At 48.0% G+C, this 23,991-nt stretch overlaps 1 protein-coding gene across 2 annotated transcripts in view; it reads left to right on the top strand.

The window, feature by feature from the left end:
• SMARCC1 (SWI/SNF related BAF chromatin remodeling complex subunit C1) overlaps positions 1 to 23,991 on the top strand; it is a 72,131-nt gene that overhangs the window by 17,727 nt on the left and 30,413 nt on the right. For both annotated transcript variants that reach the window (XM_081969902.1, XM_081969901.1), the window contains exons 12-21: positions 9,566 to 9,625; positions 10,141 to 10,178; positions 10,885 to 11,006; positions 11,556 to 11,627; positions 12,782 to 12,895; positions 13,803 to 13,956; positions 14,803 to 14,916; positions 15,473 to 15,532; positions 18,689 to 18,947; positions 19,993 to 20,154. In XM_081969902.1, coding sequence (XP_081826028.1) covers positions 9,566 to 9,625; positions 10,141 to 10,178; positions 10,885 to 11,006; positions 11,556 to 11,627; positions 12,782 to 12,895; positions 13,803 to 13,956; positions 14,803 to 14,916; positions 15,473 to 15,532; positions 18,689 to 18,947; positions 19,993 to 20,154 — 1,155 coding nt within the window. The remainder of the gene's footprint in view (positions 1 to 9,565; positions 9,626 to 10,140; positions 10,179 to 10,884; positions 11,007 to 11,555; positions 11,628 to 12,781; positions 12,896 to 13,802; positions 13,957 to 14,802; positions 14,917 to 15,472; positions 15,533 to 18,688; positions 18,948 to 19,992; positions 20,155 to 23,991) is intronic.

Raw genomic sequence — 23,991 nt, 5'->3', positions numbered from 1 at the left:
ACAACGCAGCCCACGCAGCTGTCTTGCCCCATTTTGTCCACCATGTTGTTGTTTCTTCCCCCCTGAAATTTTCCCCACTTTTGAAACCGTCATCTGGGGTTTCTCCAGACGGGCGGTCCTCGATTTAAAGACCAAAATTCCCATCGCTGAGCAAGATGTTGGCAATGTAGGTCCATTTTTGTAAAACGAATTGCTGCAGTTGTCAAGTGGAGAGCGCAGTCATTAAGCAAATCAATTTTGATAAGCAAATTATCTTGAATGCATTTAGGTCAATATTAAAGTTGGGGGGGGGGGAATGACATTGCCATAGGTCTATACTACAGGCCACCCAACCAAGCAGAGGAAGTAGATGAACTTTTTGCTAGTCAGCTAACTAAGGTATGTAGGAAGCACACCACAATAGTAGTGGGGGATTTTAACTATCCTGACATCAACTGGGAAACAAACTCTTCACCAAGTGGAAGATCCAACAGGTTCCTAACAAACCTAGCAGACAACTTTGTTCTCCTGTGCGCTGCTTGGGGAATCCAAGCATGGGTTAACTTTGTCCATTAGCCTAGAGACTGAGATGTAATTGTTGACCACGCCTCCTCTGACTGGGCAGTTCAGTTTTTTAACTCAGTCCAGCCTTAAAGAGACACAAAAATTTCTCTCCTCTAGGTTAATAGACAAAATTAGTTCATTTGACTTGGATTTTTTCTGGGACTGTGATTTTGTTGTTAAGATTGTGACTTCAGCAATGATCTAGTTCCTCGAGGTTCTAGTGGCCGCTGGAACGTGTCTTCAGCGGTTACCTCTTGATTCCTCGTGACTCTAGTCGCTGGACCGTGTGCCAGATCACCTGATAGCGGGGTGCCGGAACAGAGTGGTCGACAGAGGGTCAGTTTACCGCCCTCTTTTACTGTTGTGTGGCTGGGGTGAGAGTCGGTTCGCCGCTCTCGAGTCGGCGCGGACCGCAATGGCCCGCCTTTGGTGTCTTCCACTCATTTGATTCCTTCGTCGCCGCTGGAGGGGGGGGGGGCTTCGTGCCCTGAACACCAGCCGCTAGTACGAGAGATGATTAAAAACTAGCGCTTGGTGAGTCTGCTGCGTCAGTTCGCGTTCAACACTGTTTCTCCCTCCGGACAGACTAGAACAGCGCTATTTTGCCCGCAATTTAAATTTCGCACCAAATCAACTGTTAGTGTCGGCCATTTTGGCTGTTAGTCTCTTCGCACCTAATTGCCTGAAAGGGGCGGAGCCTTATATTGCACGCTCAATTGCTAGCAGAGTGAATTTTGGGCTGCAGAGGTCAGTTCGCCGCCATCGTTTAGCTCCGTAAAGTTTCCAGCGCTCCTATTTATCAGCGGTTCGCCCTGGTTTCAAATGAGCTTGAGCATTTCAAATCTCTCCCGCCTTTTTCATATTTACTATGGCCAATCTTTCTCTTTGGGGGGGGGCAGCGAAGAAACTCCCAGTTACCTCCCACTGCAATCTGAGACCCCGGGGCCTAGTACCAGGGCCAATAGATCAACTCCTAGGGCCTCCAAGCACAAGGCGTGCGTGCCATCTGCAGCCCCGGACAGGGCTGCAAAGCGCAAGGAGAAGGCCAAGACATCGGCCTCGACTGCTGGGCCCACTCCTAGGTCACTTCCTAGGCTGGTAGCTGAGCGCCATTCACCTATCTCCCTGACTTCTATAGTGGGAGTCCAGGGCTGGTCCCCTGACCTCTCCACACCACTGGGGAGGGGTTCAGTTGAAGGGGTCTTTGGGCCCCGATCTACCCCAGACCTGTCTGCGGTGGGCCCGACCACAAGTTATGTCTCCCCGCAATCAGAGCCAACGGCCACATTTACTCCTACAGGCGCAGGCCTTAGAGCCAGGGAGGCCCCTGAATTTAATCTGCCCCCAGAACTTCATAGCATGATTTCGGCCGCTATTTCCCAGGGGGGTGGATGCAGAGTTACAACGCAGGGCCCAGCGCCCTGTTGCTACCCACATGGCCAGAGACTTTTCTATTTCTCAGGCTGACCCTCCTTCACTACCACCTTCAGCTTACAATGAAGGTTCCATCCTTGGTGAGGAGGAGGATGTGGCAGCCCTAGAATTGTCGGATGACGATGGTCCAGGCCAAGATACTCAGGCCTTCTCTGGTTTATTCCGGCCCGCCTTGTTCAAGTCCCTTTTATACAAGGCTGAGGCAACAACCAAGATTAGCGGGGGGGGGGGGACACCACTCAGGCTAGCACAGCTGTGGGCCTTGACTCCACTCACCGTTTCTTCACGGAACAGGAGCAGGAGGTCATGCCTGTTCTTAAGCTGTTCCTGGACGTGGTCCAGAAACAGTGGGCCCAACCAACGGCTGTTCCCCCTCCTAGCAATGGGGACAGGAAGCTCTACGCTTCCACGCCTGAACTGGACAAACTCCTACAATTACCCACAGTGGACCCACCTATAGCGGCGTTAGCCTCTCCGGCCTTGATACCTTCGGAGATTTCGGAGGGTCTTAAGGCCGAGGACCACAAGGCCGAATTGGTTATTTGCAAGACGCACTAGGCCGCTGCCTGGGCTTTGTGCGTGGCCATAGCAGCTTCTTTCATCAATAGAACCTCCTTGGTTTGATTGCAACAGCTGCAGTCTAGGATCCCACCCGAAGATCTGCAACTACACCAGGATGTAAACAAACTGGTGGCAGCACTAGAGTTCTCCTCAGATGCTACACTTAATGTGGCCAAGTTCACATCCCGTGCAGTCGTGTCCAATGTGGCATCCCGCCGGCTTCTTTGGCTTTGCCATTGGCAAGCCGATCTCCGCTCCAAGGGAGAGCCTCTTTTTGGAGCTGCGTTAGATCCGATTCTAATTGAAAATAGAGACAAACACAAGGTACTCCCTTCAACCACTAGATGCTGGGACAGGAGACAGCAGCCATATCACAGAAGGCAGTCCTTTTGGGCTGGGGACTCCGGTTACAGCACTGCCCTATACGTTCCGCCCTATTCCAGATCATTCTTTCAGGCACAGGACAGGAATCAGGACCGTCCAGGTAACAGGGACAGGGGCCGACAGCAGGGCCAACAACAACTGTTCGTGGGAACAGTAACAGGTCCTTTCGAAGATTCCGGTGACACACACGAGGGGGGTCCCATTGGCAGGCGCCTCACATCATTCGCCCCCCAATGGGCAGCCACCACCTCGGACGTGTGGGCACTCCAGACGGTGAGGCTGGGCCTCACACTGGAATTCCTCGCATTTCCCCCGAGGCGCTTCATCAGGTGTCCTGTACCAAGATGTCAGGTAAAGAGACACCTGATGGACTCCGAAATCGACCATCTGATTTCTATCAACGCAATAAAACAGGTGCCCCAGGGACAGGAACGGCTAGAGTTCTACTCGATCCTTTTCCTGGTCCCCAAAAACTCAGGAGGATGGCGGGCAATCCTAGATTTGAAACGGCTCAACCTCAGGAGCATTCTTGCCTGTATCCGGCAGGGCGACCTGATGACCTCCATAGACATCAAGGAGGCTTACCTCCACGTGCCAATACATCCGCCGCACCAAAGGTTCCTGCGTTTCCAGTTTGCAGGGCGACACTTCCAATTTCGCGCCCTGCCATTCGGCCTTTCATCGGATCCGCGGACCTTCACCAAGCTGCTAGCAGTGATTGCGGCCTCCCTCAGGTCTGTCCCGATAAGGGTCAACTGTTATTTAGACGACATCTTGATCCTGTCGTCTTCCCCGGATATGGTGAGGCAAGACTTGCAGACCACAATCGAGGCACTGCAGCTTCACGGATTCATCTTGAATCTCCTGAAGAGCCATTTGCACCCAACCACGCCCCTCCTCCATCTCAGGACTGTCATCGACTCCGAACGATGCGTAGTGTCGCTCTCCCAGGAAAGATGCCAGAGCCTGCAGGCCCTTGTGAGTCAGGTGCAAACTCAGTGATCTTTTCTCCTTGCAGTACTCTCCCGACTGTTGGGGAAGATGATGTCATGCATAGACATTGTCCCGTGATCGAGGTTTCATGCACGTCCCCTCCAATGGTTTTTGCTCCCATTTCAGAGGGCTCACACCAGCCACTAGCAAACCAAGGTCTGGTTGCCTCCCAAGGTGCTGCATTCGCTCCGATGGTGGACCTCCTCCAAGATTCTCAAGGGGTGCCTATTCAAGGAGCCGGAACGCGTTGTACTAACAACAGATGCCAGCTTATTCGGTTGGGGAGCCCATGCCTTGGACAGAGCGGCACAAGGTAACTGGAGCGCTCAGGAGTTGCGAAACAGCATCAACTGGCTGGAGCTCCGGGCGATCCGTCTAGCTCTCAGAGTCTTTTGGGACCTGGTGACAGCCAACCACGTGTTGATTCTCACGGACAATGTAGCCTCCAAGGCACACGTCAATCGCCAGGGAGGCACCAGGTCCCGGGCCTTGATGCTGGAAGAGGAACGTCTCCACCATTGGGCGGAGACCCACCTATTATCACTACGGGCAGAGCACATTTTGGGCACAGCCAATGTGCAGGCGGATTGGCTGAGCAGAACCACGGTGGACCAGATGGAGTGGCAGCTCCACCCGACTCTGTTCCAGTAAGTAGCACACCGGTTCGGACGACTCCAGGTGGATCTCTTTGCTCAACCACAAAATACACACCTGGTCAGATTCTTCACCAGGTACTACGTCCCAGGAACGGAAGGCACCAACGCTTTGTGCAGGCCCTCTTATATGCCTCTTATATGCCTTCCTGCCTCTCCCGCTCATACCGCTAGTCATACAGAAGATTCTGTTGGAGAAGGCAGAAGTTCTCCTGATAGCGCCAATGTGGCCCAGATGCCCATGGTACACCGACCTGATCCATCTCTCTATATCCCGGCCGTGGAGGATACCAGATGACCGAATAGAGCTCGTGCAGGGGGTTCTCACCCACCCGAACCCTCAGCCGCTACAATTAGCCGTGTGGCACGTGAGCGGACGATCCTGATGCGTCAGCATTTCTCGGACAAAGTCATCGCCACTATACAGGCTGCTCGCCGTCCATCCACGACCCGTATTTATGAGGCCACCTGGCAGGCCTTCTGCCGTTGGTGTTGGACAGTATCCGTGGACCCACTCAAGTCGTCCTCACCACAGGTTTTGGACTGGACAAGTGACTAACACCCAGCACCCTACGTAGGCAGGCCGCGGCGTTATCAACAGTGATAGGAGGCACGCATGGACATTCCCTCGCTCGCCATCCGAGGGTCTGTTCCTTGCTCAAAGGCGCTTCTAACCTCAAGCCACCGGTAGTCCACCGCTACCCTACGTGGGATTTGCCCCTCGTACTCGCAGCTCTCACGGCAGAACCCTTCGAGCCCATTTGTACCATTGGTCTTAGATTGTTGATCCTCAAAACCATCTTTTTAGTGGCGATTGCATCCACTCAAAAGGTCTCAGAACTGGCCGCACTTTCAGTGTGCGAAGACCTCTGTATATTTCATCTCGACAGGGTCATCTTGCGATTAGACCCGGTATTCCTGCCGAAAGTTAATTCACTGTTCCACAGGGCTCAAGAACTCATCCTTCCGAATTTTTGCCCCAATCCGTCACATCCCCTGGAACGGAAGTAGCATCATCTCGATGTTCGCAGAGTACTCCGCCGCTATGTGAAGCGCACGGCGGCATTCAGGAGATCAGAGGCGTTATTTGTGTCCTTTCAACCATCATCCATGGGACAGAAGGTGTCTTCACATGCCATTGGACGCTGGATGAAAGCGTGCATTGCCCTCGCTTACGAATCCCAATCTCGACCAGCGCCCAGGCGCATCACTCCCCATTCCACCAGGAGTGCGGCTACCACGGCGGCATGGGCAACTCAAGCCTCGGTGGAGGACATTTGTAGGGCGGCGACCTGGTCAACCCCGTTGCCCTTCATCCGCCATTACAAAGTGGACAAATATGCTTCGGCAGAAGCATCCTTTGGGCGGCGCATCTTACAGAGGGTTGTTGCATCCACGGCCCTTGACCAGCCGGCGCCCAGCCCTTGACTCTCATTGCTTTGGCATGTCCCATGCTTGGATTCCCCAAGCAGTGCACAGGAGAACGACCGTTGACTTACCTGAACGGTCCTTCTATGTGCGCTGCGAGGGGAATCCAAACCTGCCCTTGGCTTCGGCTGGTCCGGGCGTTGACATTGACTTCATAAACACACACACGCACGAAAGGAGTTTACTTACCTACTTACTGTTTATAGGTCTTCATTGCTTCTCTTGGGTCAGCTGAGCCTTCGTACAAAACTGAACTGCCCAGTCAGAGGAGGCGTGGTCAACAATTACATAACTCAGTCTCTAGGCTAATGGACAAAGTTAACCCATGCTTGGATTCCCCTCGCAGCGCACATAGAAGGACCGTTCAGGTAAATCAACGGTCGTTTCCACAAAAGTAGAGAAGGGAACGAGGGTCGGCCATATTGGACTTAATTCTCACTGACAGAGAGGAAATGATAGAAGGTGCTGAAGCCACAGGAGCCCTGGGGGCAAGTGACCATGCAATACTGGAATTCAACATTATACAAACACAAGTAGTAGAACAAAGTGAAACTAGAGTCTTGGACTTTAAGAGAGCTAATTTCAATAAACTTAGAGAGAGCTTGGGAAGGATTCCATGGAGGAGAATCCTCAAGGGGAAAACAACTCAAGAAGTTTGGGAAATTTTGAAAAATGAGATTAAAAAAGCTCAGTCTAGCACAATACCAGTGAAGAAGAAAAATAACAGCTCCCAAAAGAAACCAGCATGGCTGCATAAGGAACTCTCTGACAAATTGAAAGACAAAAAAGTTAACAAGTGGAAGGAGGGGGACATAACTAAGGCAGAATATCAGCAAATAGCCCGAGCCTGTAAAGGTGAAGTGAGGAAAGCTAAGACTCACAATGAAGAAAGGCCACAAAAGTAAAAAATAACCAAAAAAGCTTCTTCCAACATGTTAAAAACAAGAAAAAAGTTAAGGAAACAATTGGTCCATTGCTGGGAGAAAATGGCAAGAAGGTGACAAGCAACAGGGAGAAAGCAGAACTATTTAACTCATGTTTTGCATCTGTCTTTACACAAAGGGATAAAACAGTCCAACCTATCAAAAGCAGCACCACAAAAATCAGATTAGGAACACAAATTGAAATAGGGAAGAAAATGGTAAGTGAACACCTGTCTACCCTAGACAAGTTCAAATCACCAGGACCGGATGGATTACACCCCAGAGTTCTGAAGGAACTGGCAGACAAGATCTCAGAACCACCGAACTATATCTTTCAGAGATCCTGGAGCACCGGGGAACTACCAGAGGACTGGAAAAGAGCTGATGTGGTTCCCATCTTCAAAAAAGGTAAAAAAAATAGATCCAGGAAACTACAGACCTATCAGCCTGACCTCAATACCAGGAAAGATTCTGGAAAAAATAAGCAACGAATTAGCAAACACCTAGAAGTAAACAAAGAAATAGCCAAAAGCCAACATGGGTTTGTCAAAAACAGATTATGCCAGACTAATCTCATTATGTTCTTTGACAAAGTTGACAAAATTAGTGGACCAGAGGAATGCCGTCAATATAGTTTACTTGGACTTCAGTAAGGCTTTTGATAAGGTAGACCATAACCTACTACTAGATAAAGTAGAAGAATGTGGGTTAGACAGCATCACCACCAGATGGATTCGTAACTGGCTGACCAACCGCCCTCAACGTGTAGTCCTCAATGGAATTGCATCTACATAGAGGGAGGTATGCAGTGGAGTACCCCAAGGCTCTGTTTTGGGCCCAGGACTCTTCAACATCTTCATCAATGATTTGGATGAGGGGATAAATGGGGAACTCATCAAATTTGCAGATGACACCAAGCTGGCAGGAATAGCCAAAACTCCAGAAGATAGGCTTAAGATACAGAAGGATCTTGACAAACTTGAACATTGGGCACTATCTAATAAAATGAAATTCAATGGTGAAAAAAGGGTAAGGTTCTACATTTAGGCAAGAAAAACGGAATGCACAGGTACAGTATAGGTGGTACCTTGCTCAACAGTAGTAACTGTGAAAGGGATCTTGGAGTCCTAGTGGACAACCATTTAAATAAGAGCCAGCCATGTGAAGCTGCTGCCAAAAAGGTCAACACAGTTCTAGGCTGCATCAACAGAGGGATAGAATCAAGATCACGTGAAGTGTTAATACCACTTTATAAGGCCTTGGTAAGGCCACACTTGGAATACGGCATTCAATTTTGGTCTCCATGATGTAAAAAAGATGTGGAGACTCTAGAAAGAGTGAAGAGAAGAGCAAGAAAGAGGATTAGGGGACTGGAGACTAAAACATATGAAGAACGGTTGCAGGAACTGGGTATGTTTAGCTTAAGAGAAAGAAGGACTAGGGGAGACATGATAGCAGTCTTCCAATATCTCAGGGGTTGCCACAAAGAAGAGGGAGTCAAGCTATTCTCCAAGGCACCTGAGGGTAGAACAAGAAGCAATGGGTGGAAACTAATCAAGGAGAGAAGCAACTTAGAACTGAGGAGAAACTTCCTGACAGAACAATTAATCAGTGGAACAGAAGTTGCCTCCAGAAGTTGTGAATGCCCCAACACTGGAAGTCTTTAAGAAGATGTTGGATAGCCATTTGTCTGGAACGGTATAGGGTTTCCTGCCTAAGCAGGGGGTTGGACTAGAAGACCTCTAAAGTCCCTTCCAACTCTGCTATTGTTTTGTATTGTAAATCTGCCTTCCTGCTTCTCAGAAGTTCACTAAGTGAGACATTGGTTAAGGCATTTGGCGAGTTTTCTTGCTGCCGCTTTTAAGTGACACATACTGTGTACATATTCTGCAACCACTTCTCTAAAATCTGAGGTTACTGGAGGATATACAACTATGTGTACTGTGTGTGTGTATAAAATTATTATTAGTATTTTTAGCACAGAAATGCTATTTTTTTTGTTTGAAAATAGGAAAGGCTGTGTAGCACAATGGTTGAGGCGGAAGGGTTGAAATAGATGATTTGCCGGAGAAACAAATTGGTTTCCCCCTCCGGGCCCTCTTTGTTCTGTTTTGTGACCCAACTAGGGAACAATCTTGATAAGGGAGGGGGGATTTCAGGGAAGAGGAAGAAGAAAAGGACTATGGGGTCCTGGGTGCTCTCTGAGCAGGGGGGGCTTCCTTGCAGATGTTTTGTGACCCAACTAGGGAACCTCATCAGTGCTAGAAGGGAAGGGGTGTCATGGAGTGGGATGTATTTTTCTCTCTCTCTCCTTGGTACTTCTGTGAGTGGAGTATTTGTTCACTGCTTGGTTGTTGGTCTAGTATGCCTGGCTGGGGAATTCTGGGACTTGAAGTTCAACTTGCCAAGTTAGCAGGAACCCCCGTCTCCGTTTGCAAATCCAGGTTCATGTAATGACCATTCGAAATTAAAATAGCACTTTAAAAAGTAATTTGGACCCTTTTTCACACTTACGACCGTCACAGTCACATAATCACAATCCAGACCCTTGGCAACCAACTTCTATTTATGATGTATACAATAAATAAAATAAAAATAAATATTTATCATTTAAAAATGAACAATTTTGTATTATTATTTTTGCAGTCAATCCGAAGAAGGACAGCGAAAACACCCCAGTCAAAGGAGGCACCGTCGTGGATCTTGGTGAGACAAACTTTATTTTGGCTTCCTATTTTCAACTGGTCCTCAACTTACTATTGTTTAGCGACCATTTGATATTACAACGGCCCTAAAAAAGTGACTTAGGGCCATTTTTCACCCTTAACGACCATCGCAGCGTTCCTTGGTCACGTGATCAAAATTCAATCGTAACTCGTATTTACGGTGGTCCTGGAGTTGCGTGATCCCCTTTTGGACCTTCCAATAAGCAGGAAACCAGATTCATTTAACAACTGCATTGCTAACTGAACAACGGCAGGGATTCGCTTAACAACAGTGGCTAACAAGGTCATCAAACAGGACAAACTTCACTTAACCGCTATCTCGCTTAGCAACGGAAATACTGGGCTACGTTGTAGTCATAAGTTGAGGACTTCCTGCAGAAGGGAGGGTCATGGAGATGGTAGCGCTCCAATATGGGTCAAATTTCTGTGACATAACACAATGGCGAAGTTGTGTAAGTGACACAAACCGCCTCCTGTTGTATTCTTGTCTTGCAGATGAACAAGACGAAGAGACAATGACGGCCGGAGCAAAGGTAGAAATTTTCTTCTGGGGGGCAAAAAAGAAAATCACATTTTTAAAAATTTATTTGTTTGTTTGTTGCAAACAAAGGAGCTGTACCTCAGTGAGGCTCCTGTACTCAATCTTGGATAAAAGAGTGCAAACAAAGTAGATTTCATTTGAGTTGCAAATAAACTCCAAGGAGCCCACAATTCAATTCTGAGGCACAAATCTTCTCTTAGCCAAACAAATCTTGGTAGTAACTAATCAGAGAAGACACTGAGAGCAAACCATCCCATCGTCTCCTCTACATTCAGGCTTCCCTTTACACGTGATATTCATTTCTTTGACAACTCTACTGATGTCCGGTACTTTCCTTAAGAACAGGGGTTCAAAACCAAATGGCTCAGGAGGAGAAGGAGGAGAAAAAAATGAAAAGGAGGAGTAGGAGAAAAGTGAAGTAGGAGAAAAGAGAAGGGGAAGGGAGAAAGAAATGGGAGAAAACGAGAAGAAGGGAGAAAGGAGAAGGAGAAAAGGGGGAGGGGAAGGGGGAGTCAGAGGAGAGAGAGAGAGAGAGGAGGACCAAAGGAGGAAGAAGAAAAAGGAGGAGGAAGAAGAAAAAGGGAGATGGAAGATGATTGCAAATTGCAAATTATGCCAATGTCGGGGCTCCATTTTTTCCGTCGGTCACTCTAGATGTTCCTTCCTTGCCAGCGTAACCCTCTCTTTCCTGCTGACAGGAAGACGAAGATCCCAACAAAGGGGACCAGGGACGGTCTCTCGACACCGGAGAAGACAATGTCACTGAACAGACCAACCACATCATCATTCCCAGCTATGCCTCCTGGTTCGACTACAATTGGTAAATTTGGCCATAGGGGAGATGGGAAGCAACACCTCCCCACCCACCCCTGAATTTACCCCAAGACTTAGTGGGGTTAGTGAAGTGGGGTTGGAGGGAGGAAGAAGTGGGGAGGAAGAGTGAGGGGAGAGAGAAGAAGAGGACTGTGTGGGTCCTCGGTGATCCCTGAGCTGGGTGGCATTCTTGCAGACATTTCATGACCCAACTAGGGAACATCACTATTGCTAGAAGGGAGGAGGGCTTCGTTCACTTTTTATATAAAGTCCTTTCCAGCCCTGATGATGTCACCTAGCCAGGTCAAGAAATGTCTGCAAGAAAATAGATTGTATTTCTTATTTGTGGTCAAATCTGTAATTGTTTTAATTAACAACATGAAGAAGCCTTTATATAGAGTGATGAAATCCAGCAGCTAGTTGGCTTAATCAGTCAGTTGTTGCTTTGGACTCGTCCTGCTATCCCAATGTCCGTGATCATGGCTTACGCAGCGCACTAGCATTGAACAAAAAAAAGCAAAACAGAACGGCAGCTCTTTTTTGTTTCTTCTTCTAGCATCTATGTCATCGAACGCCGGGCGCTTCCCGAATTCTTCAATGGGAAAAACAAGTCCAAGACTCCGGAAATGTAAGTTAGAGAAACAAAGGAGGCATGGAGGGAGGAGGGAGGCCTCTCTCTCTCTCTCTCTCTCTCTCTCTCTCTCTCTCCTCTCTCTCTCTCTCTCTCTCTCTCTCTCTCTCTCTCTCTCTCTCTCTCTCTCTCTCTCTCCCTCCCTCCCTCCCTCCCTCTCCCTCTCTCTCTCTCTGTGGGCTGTGAGCTTGGTGGTTTTCTTAAGGGACGTTTCTTGACCAAAGTACAAAAACGTCCTCAGCTAGGGGAGGGGTGAACCCCTGTAGTACTGATGACATTCCTAGTTGGGTCATGATACATCCACAAGAAAAGCACCAAGCTCAAGAGACCACCAAGGACTCCATAATCGCCTTCCTCCTCCTCCTCCCCACAATCCCCCCTCCCTTCAGCACTGATGAAGTTAACTAGTTGGGTCATGAGACGTCTGTAAAAGAAATGCTGCCAAATTCAGAGTGTACCAAGGACCCCCACTCCCACACAGTCCTCCTTTTCCTCCTCCCCTCTACAATCCCCCTCCCTCCCAGCACTGATGACGCTACCTTGTTTCGTCATGAAACGTCTGCAAAACAATTCTGCCAAATTCAGAGAGCATCAAGCCTCTCCCCCCCCCCCCCCAGTTTTCTTCTCTTCCTTCTCCTCCTTCCTTCTTTCTGATGAGGTTCCTTAGTGGGGTCATGAACCGTCTGCAAAAAAAAACAAAACCCAAGCTCAGAGAGCCTCAAGGACCCACATTCCTTCTGGCTCTTTCTCCTCTCCACAAACCTCACTCCCTTCTAGCGCTGATGATGTTCCCTAGTTAGATCAAGAAATGTCTGCAAAAAAGCCACCAAGTTCAGAGACCACTGAGTACCCCACTTTCCTTTCCTCCTCCTCCTTTCTTCCTTCTATCACTGATGATGTTCCTTAGTTGGGTCATGAAATGTCTGTAAGAAAGTCCCCAGGCTCAGAGAACACCAATTGCTAGGTTGGCAGAAGCTGGGACAAGTACGAGCTCACACTCCATTATGCGGCACTAGGGATTTGAACAGGCAAACTGCCAACCTTTCTGATCGAAAAGCTCAGCGTCTTAGTCAACCCTCTAACATACAGGTAGACTCTCAGCTCACAAGCTTATCTTCATTTGTGGTCTGATTGTCATTTGTCTTTCCCAGATACTTAGCGTACCGCAATTTCATGATCGACACCTATCGCTTGAACCCTCAAGAATATTTAACCAGCACGGCCTGCCGAAGAAACTTGACCGGCGACGTTTGTGCAGTCATGAGGTAATCATTTATGGAGGGCCTTCAAGACAGAAAAATCTGAAATATCACCCCAGTCCTGCCTGGGAAAGGGGGAGGGGAGAAACGGGACCCCGGAAAAACTTGGGGTGATGCTTGGAAAGCCAACAATGTATTCTGTGCTGATGTCTCCTTTCGTCATCTGGAGAACATTTCTGGGATTCACAGGAATTAAACTGGGAACTGGGCTACTGGAGTGGATTGTAGTCTGGATTCCCAGAAGGGAGGGGGCCGCATTTCAGAGGACCAAGTGACATCGAAGTTTAGATAGCCTTCAAGATACAACCGGTCACTTTACGGCTGTTTGAAGATACAATAGACCTACACGCATGCACACGCACACACACAGAAAGCTACTTATGACCCCATTTGGGGTCACAGCCCCCAGCCCTTCCTCCTTGCAATCAACCAGAGGACCTCTGCGATCTCCCCCTTTCCATCCCACCCCGCTTAACAGAAGACATCGGGATGGTCGTATTTCAGAGGGCGACCTGCATTTGGGCGTATAATTGATAGCTTGACCAGCCCCTGCAAGCCTTCTCATGATCTACTTCCTCTGGAATGCTGCCCCTCCCTCCTGGGAATCCAGACCACCTTCCACCACAGCTAGTGCAAGGCAGCCTCCGTACAGATGGACATCAGCTCTTTCTCAACAGCAGCCATATTTGCTGAGGAACCATGGATGGTTGAAGCCCATCCATCAGGAAGGAGCCCAGGTTGAGAAGACCTTCCCCATCAACCAGCTCAGGGGTCCACGAACAGCCCCACCCCACACAATTGGGGTCTGCCCAGCCACTTCCGAGTAACATGAGCTCGCTTTCTCCTTGCGTTGGTCCTCCACAAGTCTTCTTCTCAACCCCTTCTCACCCATCTCGCCCCCCTGTCCTTGTAGGGTCCATGCCTTTCTGGAGCAGTGGGGGCTGATCAATTACCAAGTGGATCCGGAAAGCCGACCCATGGCCATGGGACCCCCGCCCACCCCCCACTTCAATGTGCTGGCAGACACCCCTTCGGGACTCATGCCGCTCCACCTGCGGACTGCTCAGGTAACCGTCCTTCTTCTGGTGGGTCCCTTGACTTCCCATGGCGTCCTTCAGGGCGGGATGGGTTCCTGTCAACCTGGTTTCGTATCTCGCATCCGTGGGGAAAATTTGTGCTACAAACACCCGGCTGAGAGGGTCTTCCCAACCCTGAGTTCGCATCTGGGTGACGGTTGTGGGGAGGCGACGATAGGAACCGTGGAAAGAACCTTTGGAGAACATATCTCGGGGATGTTGTTGGGTTCGGCCATTCTCAAGCTCGGCAACCATCTGACTGAAGAGGTCTGGTGGGCTGAGCCACTAGAGACCATGGTCGACTGGGGAGTTGAAGTCCACCCATCTTCAAGTGATCAAAGTGGAGGAAGAACGGATGGATGGAGAGAGAGAGAGAGAGAGAGAAATAGATCAGAGCTTCCCAAAATGCTGCCTGGGGAATTCTGGGAGTTGAGGTCCACATATCTTCAGGCCGCCACTATTGAGAACCGTTTTGCTAACTTCTTAGCTAGCTTCCTTTCTCCTTTCAAATCTCTTACGGTAATTTCAATGTTTTGGCTCCTCTTCCTAACTTAGATATGACCCCTCACTTATAATTGGTATTTGTGTTCTGGAAAAAATATTGTTGCATTTTTTAATCGGGGTGAGGAAGTGAGAAAGTTCTTTTGGAGCACTGACGGGTCCCAGTAGTAGTGATACACACTTGTGACGTGTGGCACATTGTAAGTACTTTATGTGCATCTTTTCAGAAAATAAAACTTGATTTTGCTTATTGGGAGTTGCTTTGGCCTCCTCCTTAAGGCGTTCAAATTCTCTCCCCCACCCCCCTCATTATTCTGTCTTTTTTAAAAATCTTAGATTCCAGCTTCCCAACAAATGCTGAACTTCCCGGAGAAAAACAAGGAAAAACCCAGCGATCTGCAGAATTTTGGCCTCCGCACGGACATCTACTCCAAGAAAACCTTAGCCAAGGCAAGCTATGATGTTCCCCCCCCCTCCCCCTTTACTTCCTCCCTCGAGGACAGTTTCTAGATCTCGGCAAAATTTTTAGATTGTCTCTTCGATTGCTGGGATTCCCCAACCAGCAGGTGGAACTTTCTGCCTCTGGAAGTTGCTGAAGTGGAGAAACAGATTATCTCAGGGGATAATCTGCAGTCTGAACTGGCTAGTGTGTTCAATTGTTATATGTTAAATAAGGAAGTATTTACTCCCAGGCTGCTGGGAACTCAGAATCCCTCGGAGAGGGAGATGAGCAATCTCTAAATTGGATGGATGTTTCACACACACACACACACACACACACACACACACACAAAAAAACCACACACACACACACAGGGAGAGATAGTGGGTGGGTGGGTGGATACATACATAGATGGTAGACAGATGGAGAGATAGACATGAGAGAGAGAGAGAGAGAGAGAGAGAGAGAGAGAGATTTGTAGATAGGGAGAGGGAGACATTAGATTATATACAAATTAGATATATAAAAAGTATATATCAATTGTTATTTATTTTCTTTTTCCAGAGCAAAAGCGCCAATGCTGGCCGAGAATGGACAGAACAAGAGACTCTGCTTCTGCTTGAGGTAAAATTCAAACATATAAACCACAGACATTAGGATTTGGGCAAGAAGAGATGTGACTGCAGGCAGTCCTCGACTTACAACTGTTCGTTTGGTGACCGTTCAAAGTTAACAACGGCATTGAAAAAAGTGATTTAGCATTGTTTTTCGAACTGAGGAGCACATCCCCACAGTCACATGATCACAATTCAGACACTCTATGACAGTCATAGTGTCCCGTGGTCACATCATCTCCTTTTGTGACCTTCTGACCAGCAAAGTCACTTGGGGAGGCCCGATTCACTTAACGACCAGGTAACTAACTTGAGGATTGCAGGGATTCGCTCGTCTTGATGGCTGTATTTCTCTAGTGTTAATCCTGCTTATCTGGGTTTCTCTTTCTGTGAGGTCCTTGGTGCTCTCTGAGCTGTGTGGTTTCCTTGCAGATGTTTCATGACCCAACTAGGTAATGTCATCAGTCAAAGGGTGTGTTGGATTTGCTCTCTGAATAAAGATTGGCTTGCCCTGCCAGTATTGGTGGGGTGTTTTTTTTCCCCCCTTGCTATTTCCATGGTTAAGTTGTAGTTTTTTCCTAGATTGTTTGTCTAAAAAATACAATGAATCCAATATTTTGTTGTTCTCCCCTTAAATTGGATGGTGAATGGTGCCGGACCTCATGATTTAGCGGGTGGTGGAGAGGGAAGCTTCAAACAAACCCGGTTTGCCGGGGAGTGGGGGGGGGGGGAGGATGCAGGTTGTCTTGTGGATGAGAGGCAGCTCCAGCTGAGTGTTATTCCGGCCGAACGTTTGGAAGGAGGAAAGAAAAGAGGGAGGAAGAAGGGAAGGGAGGAGAAATAGGAAGAAAGAATGGATGGAGGAAGGAGAATGGATGGAGGAAAAGACGAAGAAGGGGAGGGAGGAAAGAAAGGAAAAAATGGAGAGAGGAGGGAGAAGAAATAGGAAAAAGGGAAGGAGGAAAGAAGGAAGAAGAAAAAGGGAGGAAAAAGGCAAGGAAGGAACAAAAAGAGGGAGGAAGGAAGGAAAGGAGTGGGGAGGAAGATTGGAAGGAAAAAGGAGGGGAGGATGAAAGAAAGGGAAGGGAGAAGGAAGATGAAAGGGAAAAATGGAAGAAGGAAGGAAGGAGAAGGAGAAGGAAGGAGAAGAAAGGAAAGGGAGGAGGGGGAAGGAAGGAGCTAAGGAAGGATAGCAAAGGGAGCGATGAAAGAAAAAAAGAAGGAAGGATGGAGAAAAATGTGGAAGGGAAGGAGCGATGGAAGAAAGAAGGAAGGAAGGAAAAGTGGGCTGGGAGGGAAGAGACGGAAGGAAAAAGGAGGGAAGGATGGAAGAAAGGAGGGAAGGAAGGGAGGAAGGAGAAGGAGAAGAAAGGAAAGGGAGAAGGGAAGGAAGGAAGGATGGCAAAGGGAGCGATGAAAGAAAAAGAAGGAAGGATGGAGAAAAATGGGGAAGGGAAGGAGTGATGGAAGAAAGAGGGAAGGAGAAAGGAAGGAAGGAAGGAAGGAAGGAAAAGAGGGCTGGGAGGGAAGGAAGAGACAGGGTGAGAGGAGGGGAAGGCTCAGAATTCAAAGAAGGAAGGAAGGAGCATCCTCAAATCAAGGCTTAATTTTGGGGGACCACATGGAGACAATCTTCCTGTTGCCAAGGGAACAGCAGAGCAGTCCTTTCCCATTGGCTCCTTCCAAAAAATGCTGCTGTTGCTGCTCCCTCCTCCCTCCTTCTCCATCTCTCCCTCCACCTCCTCCTTTTCTATCTTCATCCTCTTCTCCTTCCTCAATCCCTTCTTTCTCATCCTCCTTTTTCTCTTTTCCCTCCTCTCTTCTTCCTCTTCTCCTTTTCCTCAGCCTTCTCTTCCTCTTTTCCTCCTCTCTTTTTCTTCCTCTTCCTCCTGTTCCTCTCTTCCTCCTCCATCTCCTCCATTCTTCTTCCGATTCTCCTCCTTTTCCCCTCTTTCCCCTTCTCCTCCTCCTCCTCCTCCTCCTCTCTCTCTCTCTTGTCTTTCTCTTCTTCTCCTCTTTTTTCCACCTTCCTCAATCTCCCATCTTCTCCTTCTTCTCCTCCCTCTCTTTTCCTCCCTCCCTCACTCCTCCTCATGCATGGGGAAGGCCCCGAAGTTTTTTTCAAGGCTTGCCATTGCCTTCTCTCTAGGGCTGAGCACAAGTGGCTGGCCCAAAGTCACCCAGCTGGCTTGATCCCTAAGGCAGAACTAGAACTCAACAACTCCCAGTTTCTCATCCGGTAATCAAAGTCCAAGTCAATCTGAATGACTTGGTCCACCATAAAGCATCTACTCAGGCAGTCCTCGGCTTACAATGGTTCATTTAACAGCCTTTCCAAGTTACAATGGCACTGAAAAAAGTGACTTACACACTTAACGACGGTTGTGGCACCCCCGCGGTCAACTCAATCAATATTCAAAGCGCTTGGCAACTGACTCTTACCTACGACGGCTGCTGTGCCTCTCTGGGATCAGGCAGTCCCCCCTTTTTGTGACCTGATGAGCAAACTCAGTGGGGAAGCCAGGTTGCTTAATGGCTGTGTTGATAGCATAACAATGGCAACGATTCACTTAACAACAGTGGTAAGAAATGTCGTAAAGGGAGGGGAGGAAAGCACACTTAGCAACAGAACCTCAGTTGAGGTCGTAAGTCGAAGACTAGCCATATAGGAAGATGTGAGTGTTGATGGGATACTGGTGTGTGTGTGTGTGTACAGCTAGTCCTCAACTTACAACAGTTCACTTATTGACCATTCAAAGTTACAACATCCCTGAAAGAAAAGTGACTTAGACCTGTTTTTCACACTTAACGACCTTTGTGGCATCCTCACCGTCACGCGATCAAAATTCAGGCAATTAGCAACCAACTCACTTTTACAACGGTTGCCATGTCCCGGGGTCACATGATCCCGACCTCCTGACCAGCAAACTCAAGGGGGTAACCCACTTCGCTTAACGACCGTGTGACTCCCTTAATTCGCTTCAAAACGAGAGGGGCCAAGCTCGTTAAACAAATGTCTCACTTAGTGGTGGAAATTTCAGGCTTTATGGAGGTTGTAAGACAAGGAACACCCGTAAGGGGGGGAAAACGCGCTCATAGATGGGATTGTAGTGTGTGTCATTTGTGTGTGTTTGCCACTCCTAAAAACCCCTCCGTTCTTCGCCAGGCGTTGGAGATGTACAAGGACGATTGGAATAAAGTCTCAGAGCACGTCGGGAGTCGAACCCAGGATGAGTGCATCCTCCATTTTCTCAGGCTCCCCATCGAAGACCCTTACCTGGAGAATTCGGATGCCTCCCTCGGACCCTTGGCCTACCAGCCTGTCCCGTTCAGCCAATCCGGGAATCCGGTGATGAGCACTGTGGCTTTCCTGGCCTCAGTGGTGGATCCTCGGGTGGCTTCAGCGGCCGCCAAAGCAGCTTTAGGTATGGTTTTCCCCCCACTGTATGGACTTAGTTTGACCTTGGCTTACAGGAAAACCAGGTTCCCTACTTATGAAAACTCGAGAGAAAAAGAAGATAGGTCGCTTAGGATTGAATTGGGGGGTGGGGGGGGGTCTCTGATCTGGGTGGTTTCCTTGCAGACATTTCGCGGCGCAGCTAGGTAACTTCATCAGGACTAGAAAGGAATGGAAGAAGAGGAGGAGGAAGGATGGATGGATGGGAGGGAGGGAGGCAGGAGAACTGTGGGGTCCTTGGTGCTCTCTGAGCTAGGTGTCTTCCTAGCAGACCTTTCACGAACCAACTAGGTAATATCATCAGGGCTGGAAAGGAATGGAGGAGAAGGAGGAGGGGAAAGAAAAAAGGAAAGAAGGATGATGGGGCTTCTTTATGCTCTCTGAACTGGGTGGTTTCCTTGCAACTTGCCATGAAACATCAGGGGCTAGAAAGAAATGGAGGAGGGGGAGGAAGAAAAAGGATGGATGAATGGGAGGGAGAGGAGGATTGTGGGGTAGGTGGCATCCTAGCAGACCTTTCATGAACCAACTAGGTAATATCATCAGGGCTGGAGAGGAATGGAGGAGAAGGAGGAGGGGAAAGAAAGTTCCCTAATTTGGTCACGAAACGTCTACAAGAAAACAACCCAGCTCAAGAGACCCTCAGGGCCCCCACATACACACTCAATCCACCCCACTGCCTTCTACACGCAATAGCCTCTTTCCGAATACTCTCCAGGGGTAGCCCCACGGACAACGGGTCACAGTAGTCCATACGCTCCAGAAGGGGGCGAACTCCCCGTAAGGGCCTCACGATCCCAACCTTGTCTTCTGCTCTTTGACGGACAACCCTTCCCCAAAGTCCATCACTGGAAAGGCTTTTTAAAGAAGAGATCGGACAACCCATTTTCTCCCAACTGATCAGAGGGATCTTCAGGGCTGGACTAGAAGACCACCCAGGTCCCTTCCAAATTCCACAATTCTGTATTTCAAGGTGTTACTTCTTCTTTTTGTTTTGTTTTTTGGTCCCACAGAGGAATTTTCCCGTGTCCGAGAAGAAGTCCCTCTGGAACTGGTGGAGGCCCACATCAGGAAGGTCCAAGAAGCCGCCCGGGTTTCGGGGAAAGTGGACCCAACTTATGGGCTTGAGAGTAGCTGCATTGCTGGAACGGCCCCCGACGAGCCAGAGAAAATGGGTACGTTTCCCAAAAGTGGACGATTGAGCTCTCGCGTTAACGTCCATTCATTTGGCAACGGTTCGGAGTCACTAAACAAAAGGCGGAAAGCTCATCGCCGTATCTCCCTTTCCTGGAAGCCTCGAGTTCACAAGGGAGGGTGGTCCTTGACTTACGACCATTCGTTTAGCGACGATTCGAAGTCACTAAATGAAAGGCAAAAAACTCATGATGCAATTTCTCCCCTTGTACAATTTGGGTAGTCCTTGATTTATAACGGTACATTTAGTGACAGTTCGAAATCACTAAAAAACCTTGCAACACAGTTTCTCCCCTTCAGCAATCTGTGGGTCGCAATCCGAATAGTACTGGATTTATGACCATTTATTTAGCGACAGTTTGAAGTCACTAAAGGAAAGACGGAAACCTCGCTATGCAATTTCTCCCCTTTTACAATCCGTGCTTTCCAATCAAGGCAGTCGTTTACTTACGATAGTTTAGTGATGGTTCGAAGTCGCTAAACGAAAAACGGAAAGCTCGCGATGCCGTTTCTCCCCTTTTTGGAAGCTTTGGGTTCACAAAGAAGGCTGGTCCTTGACTTATGACTGTTCGTTTATGGACTGTTCAAAGTCACTAAACAAAAGGTTGAAACTTCACAACTCCATTATCCCCTTCTACAATTTGGCTAGTCCTCAATTTATGACCGTGCATTTAGGGGTTATTTGAAGTCACACAAAAAATCCTCGTGACACAGTTTCTCCCCTTCCACAATCCGTGGGTCGCAATCCAAGTAGTTCTCAATTTACGACCATTCATTTAGCAATGGTTCGAACTCAATAACGGAACGAAGGAAATTCGGGACTCCATGTTCTCCATCGCGTTGTCTGGTTGATCCGACCGACACCTCATAAAGACAGTGGCTTTACGGCACCCCAGGAGGCCTCTTAGCCTGCAAGCTCAGATGGGCACCCGGCAGCTGTCACACAGGGGGTTCGTGCAGGGCTCAGCCACTAAGCCGTAACCTTGGCTGACATTTGAGCAAGGTCAGCCGAACATTCTGGAACGCCTGTGGGGTAGGAATCCTTCATTATCTGAGCGAGGGAGAACCATTTCCATCGTTTATTTCTTGGGATCTTTCCTTTATTGTTTGATAAGTTGTTAAACATGCCGTATATGCATCACTGCTCCTATTTTCACCATAACAACAACCCTGTGAGGTGGGTAGCGCTGAGAGAGTGAGACTGGCCCAAAGTCACCCAACCAGCCTTCATGCATAAGGCAGGACTAGAATTCACATTCGCCTGGTGATTGGCCCAGAGACACCGGCTGGCCTTTGTACCTAGGGTGGAACTAGAACTCCCTTTCTCTTGGTGATTGGCCCAAAGTCACCTAGCTGGCTCTCCTGCCTAAGAGAAGACTAGAATTCACCAATCGTCTCCGGAATCACCCAGGTTCCTCTCATGCTTCAATCTGTACTACAACTCCCCCTCTCCTGGTTACCAAGCCAGCACCTAAACCGTTACACACTCTCCATTGATTTATTATCCTATCGCCTTTCTTTCAACTCTTGAGCTGATACCGATTTTTTTTTAAAAAAGGAAAATTAACTTTGACTGCTCCCTATTTAGCCATCCTCAGAAGTTAAATCAAAACCTGAGGGCGCCTCGGTCCGCTCGAACGGATGGTCAGCAGGGGTTGCTCTTCGAGAGAAGCATCCTGGCGTGTTGTTGGGCTTGCACCTGATTTAGTGGGTGGCCAACTGAGTGGCGGAACATCCCCTCTTCCTTGTCACAGCGAAAGGCACGGACGGATCATCGCTCAAGAGAGCTGTGCAAAAAACACAACAACACCCCTGCTGTTGTACTTTCAAATGGCGCCGGGAAACGTAGCTGCAGGCGCTGATCTTGGGCTCAAATTAAAAGGCATCAGAACACGATGATCATGGACCGTTTGCTGGCCCCATGCTGGGTTTACCCATCGAGGACTGCCTGTGAATGCCTCTGCATACACAGGCAGTCCTCGGCTTAACACCCTTCCGGATCAGTGGCTGTCATTAAACAAACGGTCGCTCAGTCAAGGACTGCCTACATTCCATACGTCCAGGGCTGTGGGGGTCATCCTCGATTTATGACCACAATTGAGCCCCGAATTAACACTGTTAAGGGAGAGATTTGTGTTTCCCCATTTCATGACCTTTCTTCCCACGGTCATTAAGTGAATCGCTGCAGTTGATAAGTTAAAGTGAAACTGACTGGGGATCGCGTGGCATTTGGAGACAGCAATGGTCATAAGTACAAGCCGGCTGCCAAGGGTCTGAAATTGGATCACAGGGATGCCCCGAAGGTCGTAAGTGTGAAAAATGGTGATAAGTCTCTTTTTTTGTTGCTGTTGTTTATTTTTGAAAAACTTCTCTCGGAGGTTCAGGGGGCCTTGAAAGCCAACTCCCTTCTGGCCCTGAGATTTCCTTGGGGGGCTTTGCATGAGACCACAATCAGATTTAAGACTTTTGAGATTAAGGGGGGTGGGGGGGATTGATGGCCAGATGCTGGTTCTGTCTGAACGAGACTTAAAAACAAAAGAGAGAGAGAGAGAAGGGAGGGAAGGAAGGAACGCAGGAACCAAGAAAAGAGAAGGAGGGAAAGAGAAAGGGGAGGGGAGGAAGACAGAAAGGAAGGAAGGAAAGGTAAGAAAGCAAAAGGAGGGAAAGAGAAAGATGAGGGAAGGAAGAGAAAGAAGGAGGGAAGCATGGAGGGAAGACAGAAAAAAGAAAGGGGGGAAGGAAAGGAAGGGATTGAAAGAAAGACGGGGGAAAGAAGGGAGGGAGCAGGGAGGAGGAAATAAAGAAAAAGAAAGAAAGAAAATGAAGAGAAAGGGAGAAGGAGGGAGGAGGGATCTTTGATGCTGTCTGAGCTAGACTGTCTTCTTGCAAACGTTTCATGACCCAACTAGGTAACCTGATCAATGCTAGAAGCACAAGGGGTTTCCTCTCTGTTTATATACAGTCCCTTATAGCACTCATGATGTCACCAAGGAGGGTCATGAAATGTCTGCAAGGGAACAAACAGGTTAAGAAAGGTCGGGAAATGGGGTAAAAGTCCCATAACAACTTTCTCAGTTAGTAACCTAATTTTTGTGGGTGTAAATTGAGGACTACTGTATACTTTTTTTTTATAAATAATTTTTATTTAATGTTTTAATCTTTTAAAACAGTAAAAGAAAACACAACAAGAAAGAACAAAGCACAAAACATACATAGCAATATACAGTAATTTTACAGCCTTCTGTATCGGCTTTCCTGCTTAGCTTTTATAATTCTCCATTCTGCATTGCCTTCCTATTGCTTTCACCTTGTCCTATAATATAACAACAGTAGTGCTAACACTTATAATAATATTAATTATTTGTATCATTATATATTTATATTCTCTATTTTCTGTTTTGGCTTCTGATTTATAGCCACTTATTCATTTGATTCCATACTTTATAGAAGTCCGATTCTTCTCTTTCTTTTAGTTCTATTGTCATTTTGTCCATTTCTACGCATTCGAGTATTTTTCTGGTTAGTTTGATCTGCGGGTGTATTGATTTTTTTCCAGTTTTGTGTGAAATCAATCCTGGCTGCAGTGAGTATGTGTATGATTATGTATTGAGATTGTTTATACATTTTTTGGTCTAATAGTCCTAATAAGAATGCTTCTGGTTTGAGTTCTATTTTTCGCTCCGTAATTTCTTCCAACCATTTCCGAATTTTGCACCAGTATTTCCTTGTGATGGGGCATGTCCACCACATATAGTAAAATGTTCCAGGCTTGTGGCTGCATCTCCAACATTTGGGGGATAAATTTGGGTACATTTTGG

Source organism: Natrix helvetica (genome assembly GCF_964273705.1).
Source record: "Natrix helvetica genome assembly, chromosome: Z".
Classification (NCBI taxonomy): Eukaryota; Metazoa; Chordata; class Lepidosauria; order Squamata; family Natricidae; genus Natrix; species Natrix helvetica.
The sequence above is the reverse complement of the archived record's forward strand: the minus strand, read 5'-3'. Positions and strand labels throughout refer to the sequence as shown.